Source organism: Strix aluco, chromosome 3 (assembly GCF_031877795.1).
Source record: "Strix aluco isolate bStrAlu1 chromosome 3, bStrAlu1.hap1, whole genome shotgun sequence".
Classification (NCBI taxonomy): domain Eukaryota; kingdom Metazoa; phylum Chordata; class Aves; order Strigiformes; family Strigidae; genus Strix; species Strix aluco.
In genome coordinates this window covers 17103459-17119670 of record NC_133933.1, presented here as the reverse complement: position 1 = coordinate 17119670, position 16212 = coordinate 17103459, and the positions used below count along the sequence as shown (strand labels likewise).

The 16212-nt window shown below is 45.4% G+C and overlaps 1 protein-coding gene across 1 annotated transcript in view; it reads left to right on the top strand.

Moving 5' to 3' along the window:
- The window catches only part of BUB1 (BUB1 mitotic checkpoint serine/threonine kinase), a 32966-nt gene extending 23992 nt beyond the window's left edge, over positions 1 to 8974 (top strand). Inside the window, exons 29-41 of the mRNA XM_074817577.1 lie at positions 664 to 759; positions 1416 to 1506; positions 1908 to 1989; positions 2667 to 2847; positions 3561 to 3639; positions 4165 to 4385; positions 4873 to 5013; positions 5661 to 5776; positions 7101 to 7262; positions 7464 to 7621; positions 7715 to 7892; positions 8153 to 8259; positions 8698 to 8974. Of these exons, the coding sequence (XP_074673678.1) occupies positions 664 to 759; positions 1416 to 1506; positions 1908 to 1989; positions 2667 to 2847; positions 3561 to 3639; positions 4165 to 4385; positions 4873 to 5013; positions 5661 to 5776; positions 7101 to 7262; positions 7464 to 7621; positions 7715 to 7892; positions 8153 to 8259; positions 8698 to 8893 (1808 nt within the window). The 3' untranslated portion in view covers positions 8894 to 8974. The remainder of the gene's footprint in view (positions 1 to 663; positions 760 to 1415; positions 1507 to 1907; positions 1990 to 2666; positions 2848 to 3560; positions 3640 to 4164; positions 4386 to 4872; positions 5014 to 5660; positions 5777 to 7100; positions 7263 to 7463; positions 7622 to 7714; positions 7893 to 8152; positions 8260 to 8697) is intronic.
- Positions 8975 to 16212: the final 7238 nt, after the last annotated feature.

The following is a 16212-nucleotide window of genomic DNA, read 5'->3' as shown; positions in this document are numbered from 1 at the left end:
CTGAGATGAAGACCTACGACAGATAAATATGGATGAATGTTAGGAAGCTAATAAGTCAACTGATTGATGTTGAGCTTCCCCCACAGCTGAGACAAGAGCGACTTATGCAAAAGGCCTTTGATATTTAACAGACATTGTCAATTCTAAACATTGCTTTTTCAAAATCCTAAAAGGGAAATTGTAATTATATTTCTGATGTCGGATGTGGAGTAGTAGTATCCTGATGCTATATTACTCTTGTACTCTTCTGCCATGTTCTTCTGTTTTTGATAGTAAGCCCGTTAACCACTAACGTGTAGCAAACTGCTGCAGCTGAATATATACCTATAAAAAGAAAAAAAAAAAAAGCTCGTGATATTCATTAGTTTTCCAAATATCTCAGAATATAAAGGAGAATTTGCTCCTTTAGGAGAACTTGAAATCTCATCTCGAAGAGGAAAAAAAATTAAAAGGCCATGCTGCCAACAAGTATGTGTTGGCCAAGTCAGATATTCTGTTTGTTCAGTTGTCTGGAGTGTTCAAATGCAATGTGAAGGGGTAATTGGTTATTGGTATTTGATAAATGATAATAATTAATTGGCATTTAATTTGACTATACACAATGAAATAACATTTCTTTTACTAGGGGTGATATTCTTGTGGGTTTAATTTCTTTTTTTTTAGGATTTCTCATGGATATGTTTCAAACGCCCATCTTGCCTGAGCCATCTACTCTTGAGGAAAGCGAGGAGCAATTTGAAGTCTTTTGCAGAAAAAGTGGTAAGTACTAATTTTTTCCGTTCATGATATTTCACTCCTTTATTTCCTGTTTACCCCTTCCACCAGTGCTCATAATGTTGAGGTAAGTAGTTGTTTGATTAGGTGTGAAGAAGCTGCCACTTTCCTGATAATGAATTTAATTTACTGACAGGCTTTTGATGCACATTTGAGAACAGCAGAAGCACTTTACTGTTAGCAGGCCTATTAATGTCTGTGTTAAATATGTTGCTTCTCTGTAGAGACTTCTCTGGTATTTAAACCCTAACTTTGAAAAGGGCACATCTGGTACATTACATGAGCAAAGCTTTTTTTCTAAAACATTTTGCAGGCTGGGTGTGAGTACCTGAATCGCCAGCTTATTGTAAGTTAAAATTGTCTGAAAACCAGGCAGTAGCAGTGGTTTACAACAGCAAGCGCAGGGATTTTTCACAACTGGACAGAGGCAACCAAGAAGGCTTCTGTATTCCTGGCCAGTTTTGAGACGGAAAAATCTTCCCCATTTCCAAGAGCTTACAGGAAAGGTGGTTTGAGTGGCAGTTCTGAGAATGCTCCTGGTCTAGCTGGATGCAGCCATGAACATCAGTTGTCTGGTTAGGTGTGAAAATTTTATAATCTTCATTGAGTGAAGATGATATTGGTTATCTTTTATTTTTAAGAGCCTGATGGAAGTCTGAAAACTAATGTTCTTGCTCCTGTCATGCCTGCCTTTTCTATCTTTGAAGATGAGAATGAAAAAGAGAACAGCAGGTAAGGAGGAAAAAAGTAACAGCTGAGTTCATTTTATTAAGAATTAAATATAGGATTGATTCTATTCCATGTAATTTTGCTGTGACTTTATTTGCAGTATCAGGACTGGCTTGAATACAATCACTAGCAGCTGTGTGGAAGTGGCATGAGAAAGCTGTAGTCGCTTCTCTGTGGAGTTGCGCAACTTTCCTGTTTGGACAGTGTGCTTGAGATGCTTAATTTTCTGGATAAGTGTGGATAGCTTGTTTCTTTGAGTTACTGCAACTTCTCTAAGTATCTGCAAATGGAATTCTTTAAAAAAATTTTAAAAATAAAAATTAAAACCAAGTCGTCTTTGTTAAGATCAATCTGCCTGGGAAAGTTCTTGGGGAAAAGCTATTCTAAGCTACCTGTTTTGTCAGGATCCCACAGCATAAAAACAAGCCAGAAGAGCCCAGAACTATTGGAGAACGTCCCTTGGCTGACTGTACAGCGGGCACAGAAGTGAGTGTTTGATCTCATTGCACGAATTAGCCTTGAAAATGGGTTACATATTTATAGGGGATATCGGAGGTGGTTGTATTTACCTTTGTTCTATCCCAGTCCTTCAGTATTTTTATGAATGATACCTAGCTGAAGTCTAGATACCCTTTCCTATTTCCTGACAATGGGATGAACTTTTCAGCTGTTAGTTTTCACAAAACTTCTAGGAGCTTGATAGTGGAGACCTCTACCCCCAGAACAAATCTGACTGCAGTTCATGGATGGATTTGGCATCTGTTCGAGGGAGGAAGCACAGGGAGCAAGAGACACTTTGTGTTCCAATAACTGCCTAACAGTTTTCATAGCCAAGGAGATGCATAAATCTTCAGGCTGCTTAGATATGTGATCACTAAGTACTGAGATGAGCTTTTTCAGACTTATAGGGCAATTTTCTGCTGTCTAGCATTTTGCTGTGATATTGTTTATTGCCAGCATTCAGGTCTGATACAAAACTGTGTAAACCTGTTATTGAGGTTATATTGCCATTCCTTTCTTTTTCTAGTACTGTAAGTTGATACATGCAGACTCAACATAATTGAAACTGACTGCAGAGGCTGCTGGTAGGTTACAGTGCAGCTCTGGCAGGATAGTTTTGATGGCTTACTTTTAAATCTTTATGTTTTTTTTTTCCTGACTAGGAAGAAACAGGGACACTGGAGTTCTTGAGGGATGATTATACGGTGTGGAATGTACCCAGCAGTAGTAAAACGTTAGCTCCTAGTCCAAATAACACAAGAGACTTTGCACGAGCTGCCCAGCTTGTATCAACACCATTTAACTACCTGTCGGCACATTTGCGACAAGCTTTGGAGGACAAAGGTAAAATAACTACTTCAGGTTGAGAGCATCTAATCTAGTACTGCATAACTCCATTTCTGTGCCCTGGTTACCTTGCAGGCCTTGCCAAATACCACATAGGTATGGCTCCCACTGCTGCCACTTCTGAGGACGCGTTCCTTGTGGATCAGCAGCTGGGAGCGTGGGCTGGCCCAGCACAGAAGCTTTCCAAGAATTTTTACTTGGGGGAATAAGAGAAGGTAGCAAGGGACAAGAGAGGCTTTGACTGTGCTGTTGAACTGCGGTTCTGAACTGTTCCAAGGGGCTGTAAATAGTAAAAAAATTGACTGAATCCCAGGACTTTCTTCTTCTGGGGGCACCTTTATGCTTGTCTGCCCCTGTTTAGTCTTGGAATAGACTCCCTAAAGAAATCGAGCTATTATCTTTATTCATATATTTTAAAATAGGCTTATTCAGTTCTAGCTTTTGTGATACCTTAGCAGCTTTCACAGCTGCAGTGTGTCTTAACCTTGTCTGGGTAAGAATCATAGACTGGTTTGGGTTGGAAGGGACCTTAAAGATTATATAGTTCCAACCACCCTGCCATGGGCCAGGGACACCTTTCGCTAGATCACATTGCTCAAAGCCTCATCCAACCTGGCCTTGAACACTTCCAGGAAATAGAAAAATACTCTAAATGTGCTTGCCTTTGGGGAAAATAAACATTTGCTATTGTTGCTACTCCCTTTGTTCAGCCTGTGGGGATGACTTGCCACAAATGGATTTGGATTTTTCTGAAGAACTGCACAAGCCGACACAAACTAAGAAGCTAAGGTATGTCATGACTTGCTGAGATTCTTAAGGCTTGAGAGTACTAGGCAAATCTATGCCAGAGCAGGCAGGTCTGCTATGCTGCTCTTGACTCAAGTTTTCCAAGTAATCTAGAGCTGATATGTATTTGTGTCAGACTGACTGCTTAGCATACATCTCAGCACTTTGTGGAGTTACATGAACCTGAGTATGGTGGTAATGCCTCTAAAAGTGCTCCTGTGACTTAAGTTTTCTGACACATTTAAATTAAAAGTCAATTGTCCAAAAAGTTTTAATGGCTGTGTGTGTAGAACTACTGCTTTCTTTTCAATATTGGCTGAACTTGTTGGCCAATGAACTTGAAAGTTATTAGACAATGGGTAGCTTGATATGACTAAATCTTATTTTCTTAAGAAATGTCCATTTTATTCATCTTAATGTTGGCTATGACCAAAGTCACAAGCATGGACTTTTGACACATTTTTGCTTGCTGAAGATGCAAAAATACCATGGCGGTACTGTCTATAATATTTTGCTTTAAATACGTAGCCCTGCTTCTGAACACATTGCAAAAGAAGAACTTCAAGGAAGTGTCTTGAAACAAGGAAATGGAATTCAAGGAATTGCTACAGCTGCTTCTCAAAGATTACATGAGCAGAGTGCCGTGAGCAAAACTGAATATTCCTTGTCTGTTGGGGTGGACAAAATTTCCGACAAAAAGCTGTCTGGAGCTGGGCAGGACAGGACAGCCCAGAGCATTAGAGCTTCAGGTACAGAGCATTGCCTACAGTTTTATTCCATCCATCAAGCCTGAGACCGAAGCAGTGTCGTGTTCTTGCAGCAGTGCTTTGTTCCAACGTGAAGGTGGTCACTGCAGTGAGCAAACTGTCCCACAGCTCCTTGCAAGGTCGCTGCATATGTACAAGTGAAATAAGGAAGGACAAGTGTGGGGGTAGTTACCTGTATTATGTGATGCTAAATCTGAAATACAGGAGTACTTGGGAGTGCCTAAGGGTTCTTTGCTAGTTCTGAGGCTCAAATACTTCAGAAACATCTGTCTTTCTGGGCAGCTTTGGCAGGGAAGACATAGGTATAAAAGCTGGATTGTCAAAATTGAGCAATACTTATCCCTCTCTGATTTTTGTGGGTTTTCTTTGTTTTTTTAAATCAGTGATACTCATTCTAGTGTAAGCTTGTGTTACCTCTTTGAAATGACACTTTTCTTATAGCTTAAGTATTTTTCTTCTTTCCATGAAGTCCTTGTTGAGAACCCTTGGAATAAGGAATTGATTTGCAAATTCTTATCAGAGCTTCCTAAACCACCCCACACCTATGCCAACTACTTTGAATGGAAATCTACTCTTCCATCCATCAAACTGAAGGCTGAACTCTCACTTGGTAAGAGCTATTTCAGACATTTCACTTTAAAGCGTATCTTGAAGTTTTTCTGGGAACTTCTGAAGTATTTTTCTAGTTCAGTTTATTTGCGTGTATATCTGGATAGCTTCCAGATAATCTAAAACTCAGATGTGAAATTAGACCTGGGGTTTTTTGTTTGTCTTTTGTAGCATAAGCATATTTGATTAGGCATTTTGAGTAGGGGATTTTCCTAGTTTTCCTTTGTTCATAATCTGTGACACAACTCTCAAACTTTTTATAGAACAGCAGCAGTCCTGTGTCAACAAAATCTGCACAAGAGTAATTGCAACATACTTGTATGACTTAAACATTAGTGTTTACTTTTTAAGGAATGCACTTTGGAATTTGATTACTTCCAGAGAGTCAGACTATAATAGAAACACTGATTTTTAGTATGTGGCACTTCACAGCACTCTTGTTGTCAAGAGTGAGTACAGGCTCTCTTCCGTGGAAAGGCTGGCTAGCAAGAAGGGACTTGTAGAGAAAGACTAGCACGAGGGTTAAAGCAATACCTTATATAGGCTTGTGGGCTTGTGCTTTTTGTTTGGTTTTTTTTTTTTCTCTGAGTAGCGATGTCTCTTCTGTGAAGTTTGCAAGCAGGACTTAATGTTGTTAATCTCTTAAAGGTTCCAGTTCATTCCATGTGGACTGCTTGGTTGGAGAGGGAGCTTTTGCCCAAGTCTATCAAGCTTCTGTTCTGGATGCAAGTAACCCTAGAAACAATCAGAAAGTAATATTCAAGGTAAGTAGCGTTGATTCGGAATAGCTCTGCTGGAAAATTCTGGAGTCTTGTAGTAAAGACACCTACCCTGGGTGGATTCTGCTGAGTTTTCTTATTTATAAATATGAAGTAAAGCATATTGGTCTATCCTTAAAGCCTTGTTCAGATTTAGTGCCGTGACGTCTGATTCATTCTACATAGGAAGTTATTTATCCTCTTGACTTGCCTTTTCATCTTTTCTTTTATAAAGCGGTCACAAGTATCCTAAGGAGTAAGAATTACAGCCAGGCTGCCTTTCTTGGCTGAACAAAGGCAGCTACTTGTGCAAGTGCTCTTAGTCCACAGCAAATGAAAACGTATGTGGATCGATAATAAAATCGGAGCCACTCTTTGTTCCAGATACATGCCCACTAGCTTTCCACAAGCATTTTTGCACGTTGTGCAGCCAGCCTGTTCGGTGACAGCTGGCTATTACGTAGACTTTGCTGGGCGGTACCTCTTTGGAGCAGTTTTATTAATAAATGCACTTGTCTTGACGGCGATTGTAGATTGAGCAGCTCTCTGCTCTGCCCTCTCTGCTCTGCCCTCTCTTCCAAGCTGCTTCAGTGCAGGAATGAGCAACAGGTGATAACATGTGTTTACATCAGACCTGCTGCCAAAAGGAAGGTCTGTGCAACTGCAAGGTCAGCTCAGCCCAAGAGGGTTGTACGGAGTCGTGCACCCCTGCATCTGCTGCTGGCTGAGAGGGCACAGGGACAGTTACTACAGTCTGGCAGAAACGTGGTTATGTGATTGTATTGACACACACACACACGCCCCTTTAGCCACTCCACATCAGATCTACCTTTGTAATCTTTTTGCAGATCTCCTCTACAACATGTAATCTCTCAACAAAAATCTTTTTAGCGTAACACCTTAACTAAGAGCTTTCTAGTATGTAAGGGTGACTTAAGTTTGAAGGGTTTTTTTTAAGCATCAGGTATGCAACATAGCAGGGGAAATAGTAGGGGAAGGAATTGGAAGGGTTTTCCTGGTTTGACTTCAAAAGCCTTCTCTCTTACACAAAATGTCTGTTGCCAGCAGGAACATCAATGTTGCAGAAAGACTGACATTTGAAATAACACAAAGGAATGTATAAGCCAGTAAGGAATTGTGGTGTGTAATTGAAGTCTTGATTCAAGAGGATTAATCACTGAGTGTATCGACCTGAGGTTAATTACTGTAGTTAGAAGTATTTTGATCAGGAGGAAAAATGCCTAGTCTGCCATTAAAAAAACAACAAAAAACCAACCTGAGAACAACTTCTGCTTTTAATGCTAATAGATTTTCAACTTTTTGGTTACAGGTCCAGAAGCCTGCCAACCCTTGGGAGTTCTATATAGCCACGCAACTGGTAGAAAGGCTCAATCCAAGTATACACCATCTCTACATCCACTTCTATTCTGCTCATTTCTTTCAAAATGGAAGCATTTTGGTTGGTGAGCTCTACAACTATGGAACATTGCTGGTAAGTGTGATCAGCTTGTGCTCTGGAACAACTGTATTCTTTTTGGAGTGGTATTACATCACAATATTCAAATGTCTCCTCTACTCTCAACTTTATGGACCTTCATTGTGAATATATTCTGTGTTTATCAACATGGACCTGTAATCCATATCAAGTTGTTTCTGTGTGGCTGATGGTTCTTTGCTATCTTTTTGTTTACAGAATGCCATAAACATTTACAAAAATCTTCCGGAAAAAGTGATGCCGCAGGCACTTGCAATCTACTTTGCTGTAAAAATTCTTTATATGGTGGAAGAGCTCCACAGCTGCAAAATCATTCATGGTGACATTAAGCCTGACAATTTCATACTTGGAGAAAGGCAAGTCTTTCCCTTTGCTGCCTGAGATGCCAGCATGTCATGATATCATAGCCTTGATACTTACACGATCACTTCTTGTTGTCATGGTTGAAGGTTTCTGGACAATGATACATGTGACATAGACAGTCTCTCTCATGGCTTGACGCTCATTGACTTGGGCCAGAGTATAGACATGAAACTCTTCCCTGAAGGAACAGCATTTACTGCAAAGTGTGAAACATCTGGATTTCAGTGTATTGAAATGCTGACGCAGAAACCATGGAACTACCAGGTATGAGATTGCATAGACAGCCTGAGTGTTTGGAGCTTGCTGCATGCATCTGATGTGAATAAATGGAGCAGTGAAATATTAGACTTTGGCACCAGAGTTGTAGCTTCAGCTTGTTGCTTTAAAAACCCTCTTCTGTCCTTCTGCAGTCCTGAACCCTCTTCTTACGGAGCTTGCCCTGTTGTCTCTGCAGAGTATTTTTCAGCTAATTTTTAGTGGTCTCAATACATTTTTAATATGAAGCTTGTTTATACTTTGTTTAGACAGACTACTTTGGCATTGCAGCAACAGTATACTGCATGCTCTTCGGTACCTACATGCGAGTGAAGAATGATAACGGTATCTGGAAGCCTGAGGGAGCCTTCAGAAGGTTGGTGTCAAAAATCTTTTCAAAACCTTCCCTTGTCTAGAAAGATGCATCATTAGTACCAGGTTTGTTTGAAGTTGGTTTCTGTACAGCCTTCAGTATTGCTGTATGCACTTCTTGATGCCCTGGAAACTGAGTTCAGTGCATGGGAACTGCTTTGTAGAACTCACCAACTTCAGCCCAGGAAGCATTTTAGCAGTGCATGTAGCAAATTGCACAGCATCCTCAGCTACTTGCTGCCTGGAAGGAGGAAACAACTAATAAGGAAAAATCCCGCTGGTTTGCTAAGCAGCATGCCACAACGGAAGCTATGTTGTGTTACAGTGATGTCTGAAGTTGCTCCAGCCTCTAACTTGGGAGGGAGTGAGTTAAACACGGGAAACAGTATTTTAACAGCTTGAATTTACAATTTTTTTCTAAGGCATTTTTGTTCCTTTGCAGGCTTGCCAACGCTGACCTGTGGATAGAGTTCTTTGAGAGCATGCTAAACATCCCAAATTGCCACAGCCTGCCTTCTCTAGGAGGTCTGCGCAAAAGGCTGAAGGACTTATTTTGCAAGTCATATGCAAAGGAAATAAAGTTCCTTCGGAACAGACTTGTTGTGCTGCTCATAGAACATAAACGGTCACGAAAATAAGCATTTTGTTTGTGCAGTTACCGAGGCTGGCATTTTATTAATGTGAAATCTTTTTGTAATAATTTCTTCTAAAAATAAATATTCTTGGGGTTAACTTCAGGAATGATAAATTGCATCTTTCTATGCTTTTGTGGAAAAAAATGACAGTAAAATTACTTGTTAATTTATTTGGGAGGCATGGGTATGCTGGAGACTGTAGACAGTTGTTATAATATTGTGTATTTCTAAGGAGAAAAAAAACTGTTAGAAAGTATTGGACAGACAAAGTCATTGCCTTCAACCTCCCCTGGGATTTTTGAAAAAGACCATCGAATGATTCATGTTGAAGGGACCTTCGTGTATGTGAGGTGTTGAGGATTCATTTTCCCAACATGAAAAATGGTGAACAGAGCCTTTGGGGAGGAGCGAAGTGTTAGAAGCAGGAATGTAATTCCAGACTGAGACCCTGCCCTTGTGGAAGACTCCCACGTCTCTTTGAAGAGAAGACAGTGCTTGGAGGGGAGATAGCACGTGTATCACACGGGCTACGAGAGCGTGAACTCGTGTATCTTTCTATGCCTGATTGGGTGAAAAAAACATGGTCAGTAGGTGTAAGGAGGACAGGTTTTCTGTAGGTCTCTCCCAAAAAAGCCACTGCAGATAATGAATAGAAGGAAACGCTGCTCTGAGACAGTGACGAGACGAATGTGCAGGTGAGCAACAGCACTCAGAGTGCTGCTACTGCAGTTCTTCGGGGTCTGGGGCTCCTACATCCACAGCCCTCCTGCTCACCCCTTTCTCTCAGGAGCTTGTAGGCTGAAAGAAACTGAGGTTTGCAGGTTAGGTTTAGGTTAGATAGGACTAAAGGCACACTTGCCACTTGTGTTACATTCACTTCTGACCATCCACAACACAATTATTGGAGACGAGGGGAAAACCACGAGGCAAATATCTCTCCTGACTGGAATTGAACCAGTTGCTTTCTGCTCGTTATGAGGTTTTGTTTTCCCTTACTGCAGCAAAATATTGTGAAAATACTCTGGGAAAATGCCAGGAAAGTGTTCCTTTAAAATTGCCCCCTATTCCTTTTTATCTATTTTTACATTTCTTAATTACAGCGGCCATACACCAACACACTGAATCATTGCTGCCTATGCAAGTAGCTCACTTAAGTTTACATGAGGTTGGCTTGACATTATAGCTATTTTGTCAAACGTTAAGCATCAAAATAACTAATTACCCCAATTACAAACTCCAAAATCTAGCAAGCATCTTGAACACACCAGCTCCGTGGCAGCATCCGTGCTGGGCTGTCTTCCCTGGCTCGGGAGCAAAGGTGGTGCTCTGCATTGGTGCCTTACAAACGGTGAATAACGGATGGCCGGCGACACGGCACGCTGCTGAGGAGCCAGGATTGCCGGCACAGTCCCAGCGCTGAGATGCTTCCCTCGCTGAGGATCTTCTTCCCATCCGTGGGTGAAATGGTGAGCTGTAACCAGGAGTTATGGGACCTGGGGTGATTTGTGAAGAAAATCATGTATGGGGGAGAGGAGAACCAGCAACGCTGCACAGGGCAATTAGTGCTCAACGTGTGTGTGTGGCACGCAAAAATAGGGCATTTAGATTTTGTCAGCATGGCTTTGCTGCCAGCAACTCCTCACTCAAACTGCATAACGTGTGGACTTAATCTCCAGAGAAACTGGAGAGCGCTCACATGGCAGCACGCTTCAGAGGGGCTCCAGGGGAGCTCACAGCTGGTGGGATGCAGTTATCCTGATGCTGCTCACAGCTGCATTCAGGTAGTGCCCTGGTTTATAATCCTGTGAAACAGATAGAGAAAAGGATGTGTCATCACCAGACCGGGGGGGAGGTGAGGGCATTAATTTTATTTGTGCATCTATCCACAGGAGGGAGACAAACAACAGACTTTCATAGATCTCCCTGCCTCACTGTATTTCAGGGGTATTTTTCCTCTGCCTAAATTGTTCAGCTTGAAAAAGGCCAGCAGTCGGGTAGGTGGGCTAGGCCCGGGATGCTGAGGAAGGGCAGGGATGCTGTCTCGCCACAAGCAGGGACAGATGGGTTGGTTTTTCACAGGGTTTGCTGTTCTGGCCCAGGGGCCACAGAGGGGACTCTCAGGCTGCTCTGTGTGCAGAGGTACTGGAAACACTTGTTTGGTTGTTTTCCTAAGTCCAACTGCATGGTAGAAGAGCCTGTGATGGCAGCAGGGGTGGTGACCCCAGCATCTGTGTCACTTTGGGTGATTCACTATTACGCTGTTTGTTTATCTGCTCCTCCTGAGTCTTGCATCGGGCTCTTGCTCTTCTCCCTGTGCTGACAGCAAACCTGCCCCGGACCATTGATGCCTTCCCATCGAATGTGGTGCTGCATGCCCAGGCTCTGCAGCTGCCTGTCTACCTGCCTGCAGTTTCATGAGACGCGACAGCACTGCTCCTTCCTTGCTTTGGGAAAACCTTTTCCATGTCACAGCAACATGGGAAGTTTCCTTCCTGCAGCTGGGGCTCCTCTGCCTGCTTTTATGGCAAATAACTCTCCGATTACCCTTTAATGCAGCCTGCTTAGCCTCTTGTTAGGCTTTCTGTGACATGGAAAAGCCTTTGGGTTTGATAGGAAGCAGCTGGTTAACAAGTCAGCTGTAGCAAGTTGCACCATGAGGCAGATCAGCTGGAGAAACCTCCTTATAGCTGGTTGAAATATAAACATTCAGTGTTGGAGTTGCTGCTTTTTTCCCCTTCCTCCTTCATTTAATATTCTTATGAGCTAAGATGGAGCCAGCTGTTCTCTGTCCAGGCAAAAATCTCTGCCAGGTTCAAGTTTTTATATATAGTGTATATATATATATATTTAGTTCCTCATCTCATAACACAGACCACTTTTCAGAGTGGCATATAACCCTGTGTTACGAGCACGATGGAGTTTTTACCTGTGTGTTTGCCCCTAATTAATGCTAATTTCTGCTTGCCTCACTTTGGAGTAGTGATTCTTTTTTCAGCAGTGGCTGTGGTACAGGTGTGTCCCTACCAGCTGTGCCATCAGCTGGGTGTGGGCTTCTACAGTTTAAATGTCAGCCCCCTGCAAGTGAAGGAGCTCGTGTGGGTGTAGGAGTTTCACATTGTTATATATGGTAGATAGGTGTTAGCTGCAACTCACCATGCATCTCTCCTTACTTGGCAAGTATCCCATCTGCCTACAAGCCCTGCTCCTGCTCAACCCTAAGAGCATCCCAGAGAATGCCAGGCATGGGATGCACTGAGTGGGATTTTTGCTTGCAATCTCCTTGATTTTACCACGTTTTGCTATGTGTTATAGCTGAGCCCCGGTGAGAAATGGAGGTCTGAGATGGGGTAGCTGGTGGGGATGGCTAAAGGGATGCTCCCTGCCCCTGCTGGTGAGGGTTCAGGCTGTCCCTGCCCTGTTATTTTCCATTAAATAGCCTTAAAGAGAAGGGCCAGGCACCTGCTCCTGCCATCGCCTCATATGAGCATCGCATGGGAATGGGGGAGGGATAAAGGGTAAAACTGTCCCAGGTGGGACGATGCCCGTGGGAACAGGTCCATGGAGAGATGGCCTGGGGTGGGGTGAAGGCTCCTATTTTCTAACTGATTTTAAAATGAGCTGCTAAAAGGAGCTTTGAAAAAAACACCACCACACAAACCCAAAGCCCCAGCTGGCAACGCTGATATTTCCTCCTCGGCGCGCACCAAATCCACGCTGATGAAGATCTCTAGGTATCCCCAGAGTCGCCCTTTAGAGATAACTCATCTTGGGGCCTCCACCACCCACACGGAGAGGAGAGATTTCCTGGCGTGTGGGTGGCTCGCTTTTTCTTCTGCAGAAAACCCAAGTTTACTCACTTTGCACCCTTTGCCATCGTGCTGTGCCTTGGTGACAAGCCAGGGCCCCCAGACAGGGTCTGGGGCTTTTCCTCTCCCAGGTCCTCCATCGCTTGCTGGTGACAACCCATCACCATGTACCCCTGGCTGAGCCCTTGCCGCTGGCAATGTTTCCCTACCATCGCTCGACAGAGGCCAAATTTCTTAACTGCAGTTTTTAAGGCATTAAAAAAAGAAAGTTTGCGGTTGTTAAAAGTTGCAGACACCTCACTCATTAGACGCATGCTAACAAAGCAAAGGTGAGGCATTAATGTCACCCAAGGCACTGTCACTCATGCCCGTTAGGGACAACAACTAACTTCACCCAGCTTGAAACACCCATTAACCAGGTAACAAGTTACAGCAGCGAATCAAAGCGACACAGCTCCCCCACCCCGGGGGCTGCCCTGGCCCAGGGACCGTCACAACGGGACCATTCTCAGCCGCCACTGCCTCCAGGAGAGGCGGCTGCTGCTGTGGGACTGTCCCTTGGTCCATCACCATGTCACCATCACCACTACAGATGGGTGAAGGATAGCGACATCCCACATAGAGAGGGTTTAGATGTGTCTTTAACAAACATATATACATATATTTCTTAAAAAAACCTTATTCATATATGTGTATATATATATATAACCTTTGCAGGTTCATAGTAGCCACTGGGGACACGGAGCAAGCTGATGGAGGAATACCAGCTATATTTTGCTTGGGTTTTTTTAAATTTACTGTCTCAGTGCTCACCTGGGAGGTAGAAGATGCAGGTTTCCTCCCTGCCTGGCCCAGGGGATGTGGACCCAAGGCATGGGAAAAGTGATGCCCAGTCAGTCCAACAGAGTCACCCTTTGGGTGGGAGAGGGGTTGAGGTGGGCAGAATTTGGGGCTTTTCAGCTCTAGCGACGTCACCTGCAGGTGCCTGAGCCCGGTGGCAGCTCGGTGCACGTCCCACAGCTGCTCTCACCACATCTGTGCCCAGCTGCCTGCCCCGGCACAGCCTGCTGTTACCCACGTGTGCCACCCGCTCGCCCCACTCTGCCGGGCATCCCCGAGCCCCTCCAGCTCTCCCTCCAAGCCCTGGCCAGGAAAACCTCCTCCTCTCCCTCCTCTCTCTTCTTCCCTGGCCCTCGTGCCACCTCGGAGGCACCTCGGGTGCTGCGTCTGCTCCCGCACTCCCGGGGCTGAGAGCCGGTGGCACTGGCGGAGCAGAGCACAGCACCGTGCCGCGGTAAAGGTCAGGCTCCAAACCCGGCTCAGATAAAGCCTCGGTATTTAAGGCATGTGGCTTAAACTTGATTTTATCTGCCAGTGCTGAGTGAAATAACATTTATCACAATGGGTTGGAGAAGTTGTTATTTTTTTCTGTTGGTGTGTTGTAGTTAAAAATGGTTTTGGTGAGCAGCTGCTTGGGGTGTGGGGGTGTTTTGGGGGTTGTTTTTCTTTGTGATACTGGGGGTTTTTCAGCTTGCTGGGGCTGTGCATCTTACGGGGTCCTTCCTCCCCAGCCAGACACTGTCTCCTTTCCTCCATAACTCCTCCCCACACACCTCCTGGAGGCAGTGACAGTCTGCTGGGACAGCACTGAGGGAGGGCTGGGTGTGAGGTGCAGCTGGCCAGTACTGGCCATTGCTGGGGGACTGGGATGCCGCAGCAGCACAGGATCCCCACCATCCTCATTATTCGTCCCTCTCCATCTCACCTCCAATTCCTCCTTTCTAATTTCCATCTGGGAGACAAGAAAGTGCCCTACGACTGGTGGCATCTCTGCGCTGTGGATGCCCATGGGTCCAAGGGGAGATTTGCTAATTGGCCGTTAAGGCACGCCAGTGCTGCAGGAGGAGGGCTGAGATGTGGCATCCCTGACCCGGCATCCCCGAGGGACTGGGGGATGGATGCTGCAGGGACCGACGCAGCGGCGAGAGGAGGGTTTGCAAACCACCTCTCTCTATCCACGTCTGCTGATGAGTACTGCACCGGACTGCCAAAAATTAGATGACCTTTAGGATGTGGCTTCAGTGCAAATACCTCTTAGATGGTTCACAACAATAGGAATGAGGACAAAGTCGAAACAGATTTGTTCCAGGAGGCTGGTGCCATGATTCATGGGGCGAAAAGGCACTTGGAGAAAGAGGGGGTAAAGCCAGCAGCTGTCCCAGCTCTCCAAAAAATTGTGGGCACACACAAGCCCTGAAAATGCACCAAAATCACCGGCTTAAATTTAGGTGTTTGAAAGGACAGGCTGTTCTTGCACAATGCTTTCCCCATCACCTTTGTGTTCACATGAGCCACCCACACAGAAACCAAAATGAGCAAGGAGGAGAAAATAGATGCAGCATCTGCCTGTTAGCCCTGTGCCCCCCAGCAGCCCTCAGGCCTCTGCAAGCGACCCCCTCTTGCTCTGTCACAGCACCGTGGGCCCCCCGGGTGCGCTGCGGTCCCCAGCAGAGGGGCAAAGCCTCAGATGTCTCCCGAATCCCAGGGGAAGCGCTCAGGATCCCTTGCAGAGCCACCGCTGGCTCTGTGCCGTGGGTTCCACTGCCAGAGGTCCAGGAAAGGAGGCACAAACCCAGTTTTCAGCCCTGCTTCTGCCTCACCAGCAGGACCCCAGTGTGGCAAGGTGATGGTGCTGCCAAGCCGGCAGGAGGGACTCTCAAGCCTTTCCCTTCTGCTGCTGGTCCCTGCCTTCAAATTTTTCACTAATGTGTTTTCCTAATGAATTTCTCAAATTATTTTTTTTCTGTGCAAACACTCACAGATGCTTTTCCTTCCCATCCTATCGAAGCAACATGAAGGGGATGGGAAGAGAGCCGCCAGAGCTGGGGTAGCTACCAGGAGGGTGCCCAGGGATGCTCCGGCAGCAGGCAAGATCCACACGTGGGACCATCCCAGGCCCTTGCACAGCAGGCTGTTTGGGGCTGGACAAGGGAATTCCATCCCTGCGACCTCCTGCAATGGATGGTTTACAGCCCCAGCGCAAACTTTTGGGAGCCAGGGCCACCTGGAGAACTGAGAAAAATTACAGTGCTCTCCCCAGCTCTCACCAGTGGCAGAGAGGTGCCAGCACCAGCAGACAGAGCGGCACTCATCACGGAGGACAAGGTCACCCCAAAAGCTGGGAGCACATTTATCATCCCGGCGCTTGGATGGCAAGGAAGGGGCGTTTGAGCCCTGCCACGTCCGGCAGGAGCAGAGCCGGTTCCCCGAAGGTTTGCAGTGGGGCCATCCCTTGCAGCCCGACTCGGCACCAGTGGCCTTAGTGGCGGCAGCAGGGCAGGGGAGCCCCAGCCTTGGCTGATAAAGGCACACCCTCGTGGTGGCAGCTGGGGGACAAGATGTCCCCAAGCGCCACGGGCTGCTCGCCGAGATCTTGGGCCATCACAGCTCGCCTGCCGCAAGCTGGGCTGCTTTGCTGGGGCTCCTTGGGGTTTCGCCGAGGCTCGTTTTCATTTC